We start from the raw sequence: 15,952 nt of genomic DNA on the forward strand, positions 1-15,952 counted from the left end.
CACTTGAACCCAAGAAGGACCGAACCCTGAGAGATCCATGTGAATCTCCCCGCCCAACTCCGAGACCCAATATATCCTTCCTGAGGTGGGGTGCCAAGAGCTCAACGCGATATCTCCAGGTGGGGGTCTGACCAGGGTTTGATACGACTGCAAATTCATCCGTGCCTTTTGAGGCTTCCAGACCTGAGACCTCCACGGCCCTCACCAACTCCCCTCCCCTCCTCCCACCTCCCCCCACCCATCGTCCCTATCTCTGTGACCTCCTCCAACTCTTTGAGATCTCCCCGCTCCTCCAGCTCTCTGAGATCTCCCCGCTCCTCCAGCTCTCTGAGATCTCCCAGCTCTCTGAGATCTCCTCGCTCCTCCAACTCTCTGAGATCTCCCCGCTCCTCCAGCTCTCTGAGATCTCCCCGCTCCTCCAGCTCTCTGAGATATCCCCGCTCCTCCAGCTCTCTGAGATCTCCCCGCTCCTCCAGCTCTCTGAGATCTCCCCTCTCCTCCAACTCTCTGAGATCTCCCCGCTCCTCCAACTCTCTGAGATCTCCCCGCTCCTCCAACTCTCTGAGATCTCCCCGCTCCTCCAGCTCTCTGAGATCTCCCCGCTCCTCCAGCTCACTGAGATCTCCCCTCTCCTCCAGCTCTCTGAGATCTCCCCGCTCCTCCAGCTCTCTGAGATCTCTCCGCTCCTCCAACTCTCTGAGATCTCTCCGCTACTCCAGCTCTCTGAGATCTCCCCGCTCCTCCAGCTCTCTGAGATCTCCCCGCTCCTCCAACTCTCTGAGATCTCCCCGCTCCTCCAACTCTCTGAGATCTCCCCGCTCCTCCAACTCTCTGAGATCTCCCCGCTCCTCCAGCCCTCTGAGATCTCCCCGCTCCTCCAGCTCTCTGAGATCTCCCCGCTCCTCCAGCTCTCTGAGATCTCCCCGCTCCTCCAGCTCTCTGAGATCTCCCCGCTCCTCCAGCTCTCTGAGATCTCCCCGCTCCTCCAGCTCTCTGAGATCTCCCCGCTCCTCCAACTCTCTGAGATCTCCCCTCTCCTCCAGCTCTCTGAAATCTCTCCGCTCCTCCAACTCTCTGAGATCTCCCCGCTCCTCCACATTCTGAGATCTCCCCGCTCCTCCAGCTCTCTGAGATCTCTCCGCTCCTCCAACTCTCTGAGATATCCCCTCTCCTCCAACTCTCTGAGATCTCTCCGTTCCTCCAGCTCTCTGAGATCTCCCCGCTCCACCAGCTCTGAGATCTCCCCGCTCCTCCAACTCTCTGAGATCTCCCCGCTCCTCCAGCTCTCTGAGATCTCCCCGCTCCTCCAGCTCTCTGAGATCTCCCCGCTCCTCCAGCTCTCTGAGTTCTCTCCGCTCCTCCAGCTCTCTGAGATCTCCCCGCTCCTCCAACACTCTGAGATCTCCCCGCTCCTCCAGCTCTCTGAGATCCCTCTGCTCCTCCAACTCTCTGAGATCTCCCTGCTCCTCCAACTCTCTGAGATCTGCCTGCTCCTCCAGCTCTCTGAGATCTCCCCGCTCCTCCAGCTCTCTGAGATCTCCCCGCTCCTCCAACTCTCTGAGATCTCTCCGCTCCTCCAGCTCTCTGAGATCTCCCCGCTCCTCCAGCTCTCTGAGATCTCCCCTCTCCTCCAGCTCTCTGAGATCTCCCCGCTCCTCCAGCTCTCTGAGATCTCCCCGCTCCTCCAGCTCTCTGAGATCTCTCCGCTCCTCCAACTCTCTGAGATCTCCCCGCTCCTCCAGCTCTCTGAGTTCTCTCCGCTCCTCCAGCTCTCTGAGATCTCCCCGCTCCTCCAACACTCTGAGATCTCCCCGCTCCTCCAGCTCTCTGAGATCCCTCTGCTCCTCCAACTCTCTGAGATCTCCCTGCTCCTCCAACTCTCTGAGATCTGCCTGCTCCTCCAGCTCTCTGAGATCTCCCCGCTCCTCCAGCTCTCTGAGATCTCTCCGCTCCTCCAACTCTCTGAGATCTCTCCGCTCCTCCAGGTCTCTGAGATCTCCCCGCTCCTCCAGCTCTCTGAGATCTCCCACCTCTCTGAGATCTCCCCGCTCCTCCAGCTCTCTGAGATCTCCCCGCTCCTCCAGCTCTCTGAGATCTCCCCGCTCCTCCAACTCTCTGAGATATCCCCGCTCCTCCAACTCTCTGAGATCTCCCCGGTCCTCCAGCTCTCTGAGATCTCCCCGCTCCTCCAGCTCTCTGAGATCTCCCCGCTCCTCCAGCTCTCTGAGATCTCCCCGCCCCTTCAGCTCTCTGAGATCTCCCTGCTCCTCCAGCTCTCTGAGATCACCCCGCTCCTCCAGCTCTCTGAGATCTCCCCGCTCCTCCAGCTCTCTGAGATCTCCCCGCTCCTCCAACACTCTGAGATCTCCCCTCTCCTCCAGCTCTCTGAGATCTCCCCGCCCCTTCAGCTCTCTGAGATCTCTCCGCTCCTCCAGCTCTCTGAGATCTCCCCGCTCCTCCAGCTCTCTGAGATCTCCCCGCTCCACCAGCTCTCTGAGATCTCCCCGCTCCTCCAACTCTCTGAGATCTCTCTGCTCCTCCAGCTCTCTGAGATCTCCCCGCTCCTCCAGCTCTCTGAGATCTCTCTGCTCCTCCAGCTCTCTGAGATCTCCCCGCTCCTCCAGCTCTCTGAGATCTACCCGCTCCTCCAGCTCTCTGAGATCTCTCCACTCCTCCAGCTCTCTGAGATCTCCAGCTCTCTGAGATCTCCCCGCTCCTCCAGCTCTCTGAGATCTCTCCGCTCCACCAGCTCTCTGAGATCTCCCCGCTCCTCCAACTCTCTGAGATCTCTCCGCTCCTCCAGCTCTCTGAGATCTCCCCGCTCCTCCAGCTCTCTGAGATCTCCCCGCTCCTCCAGCTCTCTGAGATCTCCACGCTCCTTCAGCTCTCTGAGATCTCCCTGCTCCTCCAGCTCTCTGAGATCTCCCCGCTCCTCCAGCTCTCTGAGATCTCTCCGCTCCTCCAGCTCTCTGAGATCTCCCTGCTCCTCCAACTCTCTGAGATCTCCCCGCTCCTCCAGCTCTCTGAGATCTCTCCGCTCCTCCAACTCTGGCCTTTTGGACATCTCGCACAATATGTTAAATATTAAATGTCGGGGCATGATTAAGAAGTTTGCAGATGATGCAAAGATTGGCTGTGCGGTTGATAGCGAGGAGGAAAGCTGTAGACTGCAGGAAGATATCGAGGGACTGGTCAGGTGGGCAGAAAAGTGGCAAATGGAATTCAATCCGGAGAAGTGTGAGGTGATGCATTTGGGGAGGGAAAACAAGGCAAGGGAGGACACAATAAATGGGAGAATACTGAGAGGTGTAGAGGAAGTGAGGGACCTTGGAGTGCATGTCCACAGATCCCTGAAGGTAGCAGGACAGGTCGATAAGGTGGTTAAGAAGGCAGACGGGATACTTTCCTTAATTAACTGAGGCATGGAATATAAGAGCAGGGAGGTTATGCTGGAACTGCATGAAACACGAGTTAGGCCACAGCTTGAGGACTGCGTACAGTTCTGGTCACCACATTACAGGAAGGATGTGATTGCACGAGAGAGGCTGCAGAGGAGATGTTGCCAGGGCTGGAGAATTTTATGAGGAAAGATTGGAGAGGCTGGGGTTGGAACAGAGGAGGCTGAGGGGAGATTTAATTGAGATATAAAATTATGAGGGGCCGAGATAGAGTTGACAGGGAGGACCTATTTCCTTTAGTGGAGAGGTCAATAACCAGGGGGCTACAGATATAAAGTGATTGGTGGAAGGATTAGAGGGGGAGCTGAGGAGAGATTTTCTTCATCCAGAGGGTGGTGGGGGTCTGGAACTCACTGCCTGAGAGGGAGGGAGAGGCAGAAACCCTCAACTCATTAAAAAAGTCCCTGGATGTGCACCTGAAGTGCTGAAACCCACAGGACCAAGGACCAAGAGCTGGAAAGTGGGATTGGGCCGGGTGGCTCGTCTCTCGGCCGGCACGGAGACGATGGGCCGAGCGTCCTGCTCCAGTGCAGTGAATTTTCTGCGATTCGCCCGATTCCCATCGCTCCACCATTGGCGGCCATGCCTTCAGCTGCCTGGGGCTCTAATCTCTGGAATTCCCTCCCTAAACCTCTCTCCTCCTTTAAGACTCTCCTTAAAACCTCCCTCTTTGACCGAGCTTTTGGTCGCCTGTCCGAATATCTCCTCACGCGGCTCGGGGTGAAATTTTGTCTGATTTACCCTCCCGGGAAGCACCTCGGGACGTATGAGATTTTCCATGAAGCCCAATCAACCTGAAGCCAACCGGGAATGAAACAGGAAAATTTGCTTAACAAATATAGAAGTGACACTTAGTCTCTTTGTATTACGGGATAGAATTACATCGCGTCCATAGCACAGAAACAGGCCATTCGGCCCCTCTGGTCTATCCCTGGTGTTTATGCTCCGCACGAGCCTCCTCCCTCCCGACTCCATCTCCCCTCATCACCATCTCCTCCAATTCCTTTCTCCCTCATGTGTTTATCGAGCTTTCCCCTTAAATCCATCTCCGTTATTCCCCTCAACTACTCCTTGTGGGAGCGAGTTCCACATTCTCACCGCTCTCTGGGTAAAGAAGTTTCTCCTGAATTCCCGATTGGATTTATTGGTGACTATCTTATATTTATGGCCCCTAGTTCTGGTCTCCCCCCACAAGTGGAAACATCATCTCTCCGTCTACCCGATCGAAACCTTTCATAATCTTAAAGACCTCGATCAGGTCACCCCTCAGTCTTCTCTTTTCTAGAGAAAAGACCCCCAGTCTGTTCAGCCTTTCCTGATAGTTATAACCTCTCAGTTCTGATATCATCCTTGTGAATATTTTTTGCACCTTTTCCAGTGCCTCTATATCCTTTTTATAATATGGAGACCAGAACTGTGCACATTGCTCCCAGTGTGGTCTAACCCAGGTATATGGAGACCAGAACTGTGCACAGTGCTCCAAGTGTGGTCTAACCCAGGTATATGGAGACCAGAACTGTGCACAGTGCTCCAAGTGTGGTCCAACCCAGGAATATGGAGACCAGAATTGTGCACAGTGCTCCAAGTGTGGTCTAACCCAGGCATATGGAGACCAGAACTGTGCACAGTACTCCAAGTGTGGTCTAACCCAGGTATATGGAGACCAGAACTGTGCACAGTGCTCCCAGTGTGGTCTAACCCAGGTATACGGAGACCGGAACTGTACACAGTGCTCCGAGTGTGGTCTAACCCAGGTATATGGAGACCAGAACTGTGCACAGTGCTCCGAGTGTGATCTAACCCAGGTATATGGAGACCAGAACTGTGCACAGTGCTCCGAGTGTGGTCTAACCCAGGTATATGGAGACCAGAACTGTGCACAGTGCTCCGAGTGTGGTCTAACCAAGATTATGTACAAGGTTCTACTTTTCAATTCTATCCCTCTGGAAATGAGCCCCAGTGTTTGATTTGCCCTTGATTTAATGGCCTTATTGACCTGTGTCGCTGCTTTTAGTGATTTGTGTATCTGTACCCCCAGATCCCTCTGCTCCTCTCCCCCGTTTATTGGAACATTGGAACAGGAGTAGGCCATTCAGCCCCTCGTGCCTGCTCCGCCATTTGATAAGATCATGGCCGATCTGTGATCTAACTCCATATACCTGCCTTTAGCCCATATCCCTTAATACCTTTGGTTGCCAAAAAGCTACCGATCTCAGATTTAAATTTAGCAATTGAGCTAGTATCAATTGCCGTTTGCGGAAGAGAGTTCCAAACTTCTACCACCCTTTGTGTGTAGAAATGTTTTCTAATCTCGCTCCTGAAAGGTCTGGCTCTAATTTTTAGACTGTGCCCCCTACTCCTAGAATCCCCAACCAGTGGAAATAGTTTCTATCTATCCACCCTATCTGTTCCCCTTAATATCTTATAAACCTCGATCTGATCACCCCTTAACCTTCGAAACTCCAGAGAATACATCCCCAATTTGTGTAATCTCTCCTCGTAACTTAACCCTTGAAGTCCGGGTATCATTCTCGTAAACCTACGCTGCACTCCCTCCAAGGCCAATATGTCCTTCCGAAGGTGCGGTGCCCAGAACTGCTCACAGTACTCCAGGTGCGGTCTAACCAGGGTTTTGTATCGCTGCAGCATAACTTCTGCCCCCTTGTACTCCAGTCCTCTTGATATAAAGGCCAGCATTCCATTAGCCTTCTTGATTATTTTCTGCACCTGTTCATGACACTTCAATGATCGATGTACCTGAGCCCCTCAGTCCCTTTGGACATCCACTGTTTTTAACTTCTTACCATTTAGACTCTCATTATCTTATCAGTATGTGGCCTCCTTTTTCTTCCCACCAAAATGCACCACCTCACACTTATCTACATTGAAAACACACACACACATACAATCAAAAAGCACACATGTACAAACAAAAAAACATGCACACACACAATCCAAAAAACACACACACTCAATCAAAAAACACACACAATCAAAAAATACACACACATACTATCAAACACCATACACACATTCAAAAAACACACACACAATCAAAACACATACAAAACAACCACACAAATACTATTAAAACATATACGCAACCAAAAAACACACACACAATTAAAACATACAAACACAACCAAAAAACACACACAATTAAAAAACATACAAACCAAAAAACACACACAATAAAAACACACAACCAAAAAACACACACAATACAAACACACAACCAAAAAACACACACAATAAAAACACACAACCAAAAAACACACAATAAAAGCACACAACCAAAAAACACACACAATAAAAACACACACAATAAAAACACAACCAAAAAAATACATACACAACCAAAACACACACACAACAACCACACAAATACTATTAAAAACATACACGCAACCAAAAAACACACACAATTAAAAAACATACACACACAACCAAAAAACACACACAATAAAAACACACAACCAAAAAACACACACAATAAAATCACACAACCAAAAAACACACACAACCAAAAACACACACAACCAAAAACACACACACAATCAAATCCCACACAAATACTATTAAAAACACACATATTCAGAAAACACACACATTTAAAAACACACACATTTAAAAACACAATCACACGCACAAGCAAAAAAGATAGAATCAGAAAACACACAAATACAACAAAAACACAAAAATCAGTCAAAAATACATACACACAATGAAAAAAAAACACAGCCAATCAAAGGACACACACATTCAATAAAAACTTACACACTGTATCAAAAACACACTTACAATAAAACACACATACAATAAAACACACATACAATAAAACACACATACAATAAAACACACATACAATGAAACACACATACAATAAAAACACACATACAATGAAACACACATACAATAAAAACACACATACACATGCAATAAAAACACATACAATAAAAAAACACACACATACAATAAAACACACACATACAATAAAACACACATACACACAATAAAAAACACATACAATAAAAACACACATACAATAAAACACATACGTTATACAATAAAAAACACATACAATAAAACACACACATACAATAAAACACACATACAATAAAACACACATACAATAAAACACACACAATAAAAACACATACAATAAAACACACATACAATAAAACACACATACAATAAAACATATACATATACAATAAAAACACACATACAATAACACAATAAAACACACACATAATAAAACACACATACACGATGGGCCAAAGGGCCTCTATCCGTGCTGTATGACTCTATGACATACAATAACACACACATACAATAAAAAGCACACATACAATAAAACGCACACATACAATAAAACATACACATACAATACAAAAGACACATACAATAAAAACACATACAATAAAACACACACACAAATAATAAAACACATACATTAAAAACACATAATAAAAACACACATATACAATAAACCACACATACAATAAAACACACACAATAAAAACACACACAATAAAAACACACACAATAAAAACACACACAATAAAAACACACATACAATAAAACACACATACAATAAAACACACACATACAATAAAAACATACAATAAAACACACACATACAATAAAACACACACACATACAATAAAAAACACATACAATACAAATGACATACAATGAAACACACACATATACAATAAAAACACACATACAATAAAAAACACACATACAATAAAACACACATACAATAAAAAACACATACAATAAAACACACATACAATAAAACACACATACAATAAAACACACATACAATAAAACACACATACAATAAAACACACATACAATAAAACACACACAATAAAAACACATACAATAAAACACACATACAATAAAACACACATACAATAAAACATATACATATACAATAAAAACACACATACAATAACACAATAAAACACACACATAATAAAACACACATACACGATGGGCCAAAGGGCCTCTATCCGTGCTGTATGACTCTATGACATACAATAACACACACATACAATAAAAAGCACACATACAATAAAATGCACACATACAATAAAACATACACATACAATACAAAAGACACATACAATAAAAACACATACAATAAAACACACACACAAATAATAAAACACATACATTAAAAACACATAATAAAAACACACATATACAATAAACCACACATACAATAAAACACACACAATAAAAACACACACAATAAAAACACACACAATAAAAACACACACAATAAAAACACACACAAAATAAAAACACACATACAATAAAACACACATACAATAAAACACACACATACAATAAAAACATACAATAAAACACACACATACAATAAAACACACACACATACAATAAAAAACACATACAATACAAATGACATACAATGAAACACACACATATACAATAAAAACACACATACAATAAAAAACACACATACAATAAAACACACATACAATAAAAAACACAAATACAATAAAAAACACAAATACAATAAAAAACACACACACAATAAAACACACATACAATAAAACACACATACAATAAAACACACATACAATAAAACACACACATACAATAAAAACATACAATAAAACACATACAATAAAACACATACAATAAAACACACACAGTAAAACACATAGTAAAACACACATACAATAAAACACATACAATAAAACACACACATACAATACAAAAGACACATACAATAAAACACACACACACAATAAAAACATACAATAAAACACACACATACAATAAAACACACACACATACAATAAAAACACATACAATACAAATGACATACAATGAAACACACACACATATACAATAAAAACACACATACAATAAAACACACACACATACAATAAAACACACATACATACAATAAAACACACATACAATAAAACACACATACAATAAAACACACATACAATAAAACACACACATACAATAAAAACATACAATAAAACACATACAATAAAACACATACAATAAAACACATACAATAAAACACCCACAATAAAACACATACAGTAAAACACATACAGTAAAACACATACAGTAAAACACACAGTAAAACACACATACAATAAAACACATACAGTAAAACATACACATACAATACAAAAGACACATACAATTAAACACACACATACAATAAAAACATACAATAAAACACACACACAATAAAAACACACACATACAATGAAAACATACAATAAAACACACACATACAATGAAACACACACATATACAATAAAAACACATACAATAAAAAACACATACAATAAAACATACCTACATTAAAACACACACACATACAATAAAAACACATACAATAAAAAAGACACATACAATAAAACATACATACAATAAAAACACACATACAATAAAACACACACACAATAAAAAAGTCACACATACAATAAAACACATACATTAAAAACATATACAATAAAAAACACACACATACAATAAAATACACACACAATAAAACACACACACAATAAAAACACACACACACACAATAAAACACACACACACATACAATAAAACACACACACAATCAAAAAACACACATATAATAAATCACAATCAAAAAACATATGTAATCAGTCCAAAACACACACACAAGCAAAAAATGCACACCCAATCCAAAACACACACACAAATCAATTAAAAAACACACACTACCAAAAAACACAATTTAAAAAACTCACAATCAATGCAAAAACACACACACAAGCAAAATCTGTGCACACGCACTCAAAAACACACACAGTCAAATACACACACTCATCAAACGCACACATATAATCAATCAAAAACGTACACACTCAAAAAATACAAACCCAATCAAAAAACACACTCAATCAATCCAAAACACACACACATACAACGAAACACACACATATACAATAAAAACACACATACAATAAAAACACATACAATAAAACATACCTACATTAAAACACACACACATACAATAAAAACACATACAATAAAACATACCTACATTAAAACACACACACATACAATAAAAACACATACAATAAAAAAGACACATACAATAAAACACACATACAATAAAAACACACATACAATAAAACACACACACACAATAAAAAAGTCACACATACAATAAAACACGTACATTAAAAACATATACAAGAAAAAACACACATACAATAATACACACACACAATAAAACACACACACAATAAAACACACACACAATAAAAACACACACACAATAAAACACACACACATACAATAAAACACACACACACACATACAATAAAACACACACACAATCAAAAAACACACCCTCCCATTCAAAAAACACACACAATCAATCTAAAAACACACACACTCATACAATCAAAAACACACACACCCACACTCAAAAAACACATACATACAATCAACGCATGCACACATACAATCAATCAAAAAACACACACAATCAATCCAAAACACACACACAAACAAAAAACACTTGCACACATTCAAAACACACACACACATATACAATTAAAAATCACACACACAATCAAGAAACACACACACACAAACAATCCAAACACACACACATATACAATTGAAAATCTCACACACAATCAAAAAACACACACACCTACAATCAAAAACACAATCAAAAAACACACACACACCCTATCCAAAAACACACAAAGAAAAACGCACACATACAATCAAAAAATACACACTCACACACAAACAATCCAAAAATGCACACACTCAAAAACACACACACAAACACACACCATAAAAAACACACACAATCAATGAAGAAACATGCACACATACAATCAAAAAAACACTCATGCACAATCTAAAAGTGCACAATTAATACACACAAGCAAAAAACACAAACACATATAATTAAAAACAATTACACACTCATAAAACACACAAAATCAAAAAAGACACCTCCCAGCAAAAAACATACACACAATCAAAACACACACACACTGAAAAAACACATACAATCAAAACACACATTCACACACAAACAATCCAAAAGTGCACACACAATCAAAAAACACACACAAGCAAAAAACACACACAAGCACTCAAAAAACACACACTCAAAAAACACACACACCCCCAATCAAAACACCCACACACCCAATCAAAAAACACACACACCAAAAAACACACATACAATCAAAAAACACACACAAACAATCCAAAAGCGCACAAACAAAAAAAATCAAAAAACACACACACACTATCAAGTTACACTCACAAATAGAATCAAAAAATATACCCTCCATACACAAACAATCCAAAAACACATTTACAAAATCAAGAAACACGCACAAGCAAATAGCATACATACAATCAAATACACACACAAACAACCCAAAAGTGCACACAATCAAAAAATACGCACACACAACCGAAAAACAGACTCATGCACAAACAATCTAAAAGCGCACACTCAATCAAAAAACACACACCCACACAATCCAAAAGCGCACAAACAAAAAACACACACACCCAATCAAAAACATACACACCCAATCAAAACACTCAAACGCACAATCAAAAAACACACACACACAAACAATCCAAAAAACACACACAAGCAAAAAAAACACACACGCAGTCAAAAATCATACATACAATCACAAAACACGCACAATCAATAAACACACACACCCATCAAGAAACACGCACACAATCAATCAATAAACATACACACAATCAAAAAACACACACACATACAAACAAAAACATACACACACACAAACAATCCAAAAGCACACAATCAAAAAACACACACACACACAATCAGAAGACACACTCGAGCAAAAAACACACACCACCAATCAAAAAACACACATACAATCAAAACACACACACACAAAACACACACACACAAAACACACACACACACAATCAAAACACTCAAACACAATCAAAAACACACACAATCAAAAAACACTCACACACAAACAATCCAAAAATGCACAAACAAAAAACACCCCCCCCAATCAATCAAAAAACACACACTCACACGCAAACAATCCAAAAGCGCACACACAATCAATCAAGAAATACACACAATCACACACATACAATCAAAAAACACACACTCACACACAAACAATACAAAAGCGCACACACAATCAATAAAAAACATACACAATCAATCAAAAAACATACACAAGCAAAAAAACATACACACACGATCAATCAAAACATACACACATCCAATCAAGAAACACGCACACATACAATCCAAAAAACACACACACAATCCAAAAGTGCAAACCCAATCAAAAAACACACACAAGCAAAAAACACACACACGCAATCAATCAAAAACTCACACACATGCAAAATACACACACAATCCAAAAGTGCAAACACAAGCTAAAAACACACAATCAAAAAACATGCACATACAAATCACACACACATACAAATCACACACACATACAAATCACACACACATACAAAGCACATGCACATACAAAGCACACACACAATCAAAAAACACACAATCAATCCAAAACACACACACAAAAAGAACACACACTCAAAAAAACACACATACAATCAAAAAACACACTCAAAAAACGCAAATCCAATCAAGAAACACACACGAACAAAAAACAGTCAAAAAACGCACACACACTCAAAAAAACACAGACACACTCAAAAAACCACATACACTCAAAAAAACACACACCCAATCAATCATTCAAAAAACACACATTCAAAAAAACACATACACTCAAAAAACACATACACACACTCAAAAAACAGATACATTCAAAAAACAGATACTCAAAAAACACATACACACACTCAAAAAACACAGATACACTCAAAAAAACACACTCAAAAAACACACACCCAATCAATCATTCAAAAAACACACATTCAAAAAAAATACACTCAAGAAACACAGATACACTCAAAAAATACCATACACACACTCAAAAAACACACACAAACAATCCAAAAGCGCACGCACACGCAAAAAACACCCACCCAAGCAAAAACACACACTTTAAAAAAAAGGACACACACACCCTATCGATCAATCAATCAAAAAAAACCACACAGAATAAAGTAACCGTTCCTCATCCACTGATCGCCAACTCTGGGTCGACCCGTCCATGCCTCGCAAATTGATGAACGACCAGCTCTCTGTCTGTCTCTCTCCCTGTCTGTCTGTCTCTCATTCTGTCTCTCTCCCTCTGTCTCTCTTTCTCTGTCTCTCACTCTCCGTCTCTCACTCTCATGTGTCTCTTTCTCTGTCTCTCTCCCCGTGTCTCTCTCTCACTGTGTCTGTCTCTCTCACTCTCTCTCTCTGTCTGTCTATCTCCCTGTCTGTCTGTCCCTCTCTGTCTGTCTCTCTCTCTGTCTCTCTCACTCTCTCTCTCTGTCTGTCTATCCCTCTCTGTCTCTCACTCTCTCTGCCTGTCTGTCTCTCCCTGTGTTTCTCTCTCTCTCTCTGTCTGTCTCTCCCTGTGTTTCTCTCTCTCTCTGTCTGTCTATCCCTCTCTGTCTCTCTGCCTGTCTGTCTCTCCCTGTGTTTCTCTCTCTCTCTGTCTCTCCCTGTGTTTCTCTCTCTCTCTGTCTGTCTATCCCTCTCTGTCTCTCTGCCTGACAGTCTCTCCCTGTGTTTCTCTCTCTCTCTGTCTGTCTCTCCCTGTGTTTCTCTCTCTCTCTGTCTGTCTCTCCCTGTGTTTCTCTCTCTCTGTCTCTCCCTGTGTTTCTCTCTCTCTCTGTCTGTCTATCCCTCTCTGTCTCTCTGCTTGTCTGTCTCTCCCTGTGTTTCTCTCTCTCTCTGTCTGTCTCTCCCTGTGTTTCTCTCTCTCTCTCTGTCTCTCCCTGTGTTTCTCTCTCTCTCTCTCTGTCTCTCCCTGTGTTTCTCTCTCTGTCTGTCTCTCCCTGTGTTTCTCTCTCTCTCTGTCTGTCTCTCCCTGTGTTTCTCTCTCTCTCTCTCTGTCTCTCCCTGTGTTTCTCTCTCTCTCTCTGTCTCTCCCTGTGTTTCTCTCTCTCTCTCTTTCTCTCCCTGTGTTTCTCTCTCTCTCTGTCTGTCTCTCCCTGTGTTTCTCTCTCTCTCTCTCTGCCTCTCCCTGTGTTTCTCTCTCTCTCTCTCTATCAGTCAGTCTGCTCTGACCTCTCTCTCCATCTCACCTCGAGTAGACCTGTGTTTAGTTTGTGTGTTGTGTGTATTTTCTTTACCTCCAGGGTTAACTCTTCCCACTCGAACTGCCTCTCCGACACTGTCCCATCCTCCACCGGCTCATGGTAATACAAGCAGAGGATATCAAATCTTTTCAGCACCGGTTTGTAATTCTTCGCCGAGAGATGAACCACCCGGTCTGTCCCATCATATTCAGGAATGTCCATTCCTTCTTCTGCAGAGCAGAGAGCAAAGCAGGCGGTCGCCCAGACCAGCCACAAGCAACGCATGGTGGTGGGGAGCAGACAGAGAAAAGTTACAAAGTTTTTCCCAAACTTTCAGCCCTGCTTGGGGACCGTCGGAAGACTGGAAGGAGAGAGAGAGTTTACAGGAGGTAAAAAACCTAACCAGAGCCAGCACCCGACAAGACATACAAGGTGGGAGAGGGGACTGCAGACGAGTCGGTGCCAGCCCTGGATGGATGGAGGGGCGGGGGGGAAGAGAGCGATGGAAGGGGGCGTCAGGTCCATATTAAGGAATAAAGGACCGACCGGTCTAAAAATAAAAAGGGGATGAGGTGAGCAGATAAGGAGGGAGAAAGTGCTGTGCTGGCGATCTCCAGGTCCTCCCTCCCGAAAACAGCAGAGGCAGGGCGACTGGCTTGGCACTGATATGCTTAAAGAGAGAGAGAGAGAGCTAAATCAATCCAGAGGGGATTAGAGAGCGAAATAAATACCGAGAGGAATAAATAGAGAGGGATAAATAAATACAGAGAGGAATAAATCGAGAGATAAATAAATACAGAGGGGAGTAGAGAGATAAATTAATACACAGATGAATAAATAGAGAGATAAATAAATAGAGATGAATAATTAGAGAGATAAATCAAAATATAGATGAACAGAGAGATAAATAAATACATAGATGAATAAAAAAGAGAGATCAATTAATACATAGATGATTAAATGGAGAGATAAATAAATACATTGAAGAATAAATAGAGAGATAAATAAATAAATAGATGAATAAATAGAGGTAAATTATGACACAGATGAATAAAGAGAGATAAATAAATACAGAGATGAATAAATAGAGAGATAAATAAATACAGAGACGAATAAATAGACAGATAAATAAATACAGAGATGAATAAATAGAGAGATAAATAAATACATAGATGAATAATAAGACAGATAAATAAATGGAGAGATAAATAAATACACAGATGAATAATTAGAGAGATAAATAAATACAGAGA

The 15,952-nt window shown here is 41.7% G+C and overlaps 1 protein-coding gene across 1 annotated transcript in view; it reads right to left on the reverse strand.

Moving 5' to 3' along the window:
- Positions 1 to 15,198, reverse strand: part of LOC137313805 (calsequestrin-1-like) — a 54,983-nt gene extending 39,785 nt beyond the window's left edge. The window contains exon 1 of the mRNA XM_067979584.1: positions 14,754 to 15,198. Within this exon, the coding sequence (XP_067835685.1) occupies positions 14,754 to 14,984 (231 nt within the window). The 5' untranslated portion in view covers positions 14,985 to 15,198. The remainder of the gene's footprint in view (positions 1 to 14,753) is intronic.
- Positions 15,199 to 15,952: the final 754 nt, after the last annotated feature.

The sequence above is a fragment of the Heptranchias perlo genome, unplaced genomic scaffold, assembly GCF_035084215.1.
Source record: "Heptranchias perlo isolate sHepPer1 unplaced genomic scaffold, sHepPer1.hap1 HAP1_SCAFFOLD_484, whole genome shotgun sequence".
Taxonomy (NCBI): Eukaryota; Metazoa; Chordata; class Chondrichthyes; order Hexanchiformes; family Hexanchidae; genus Heptranchias; species Heptranchias perlo.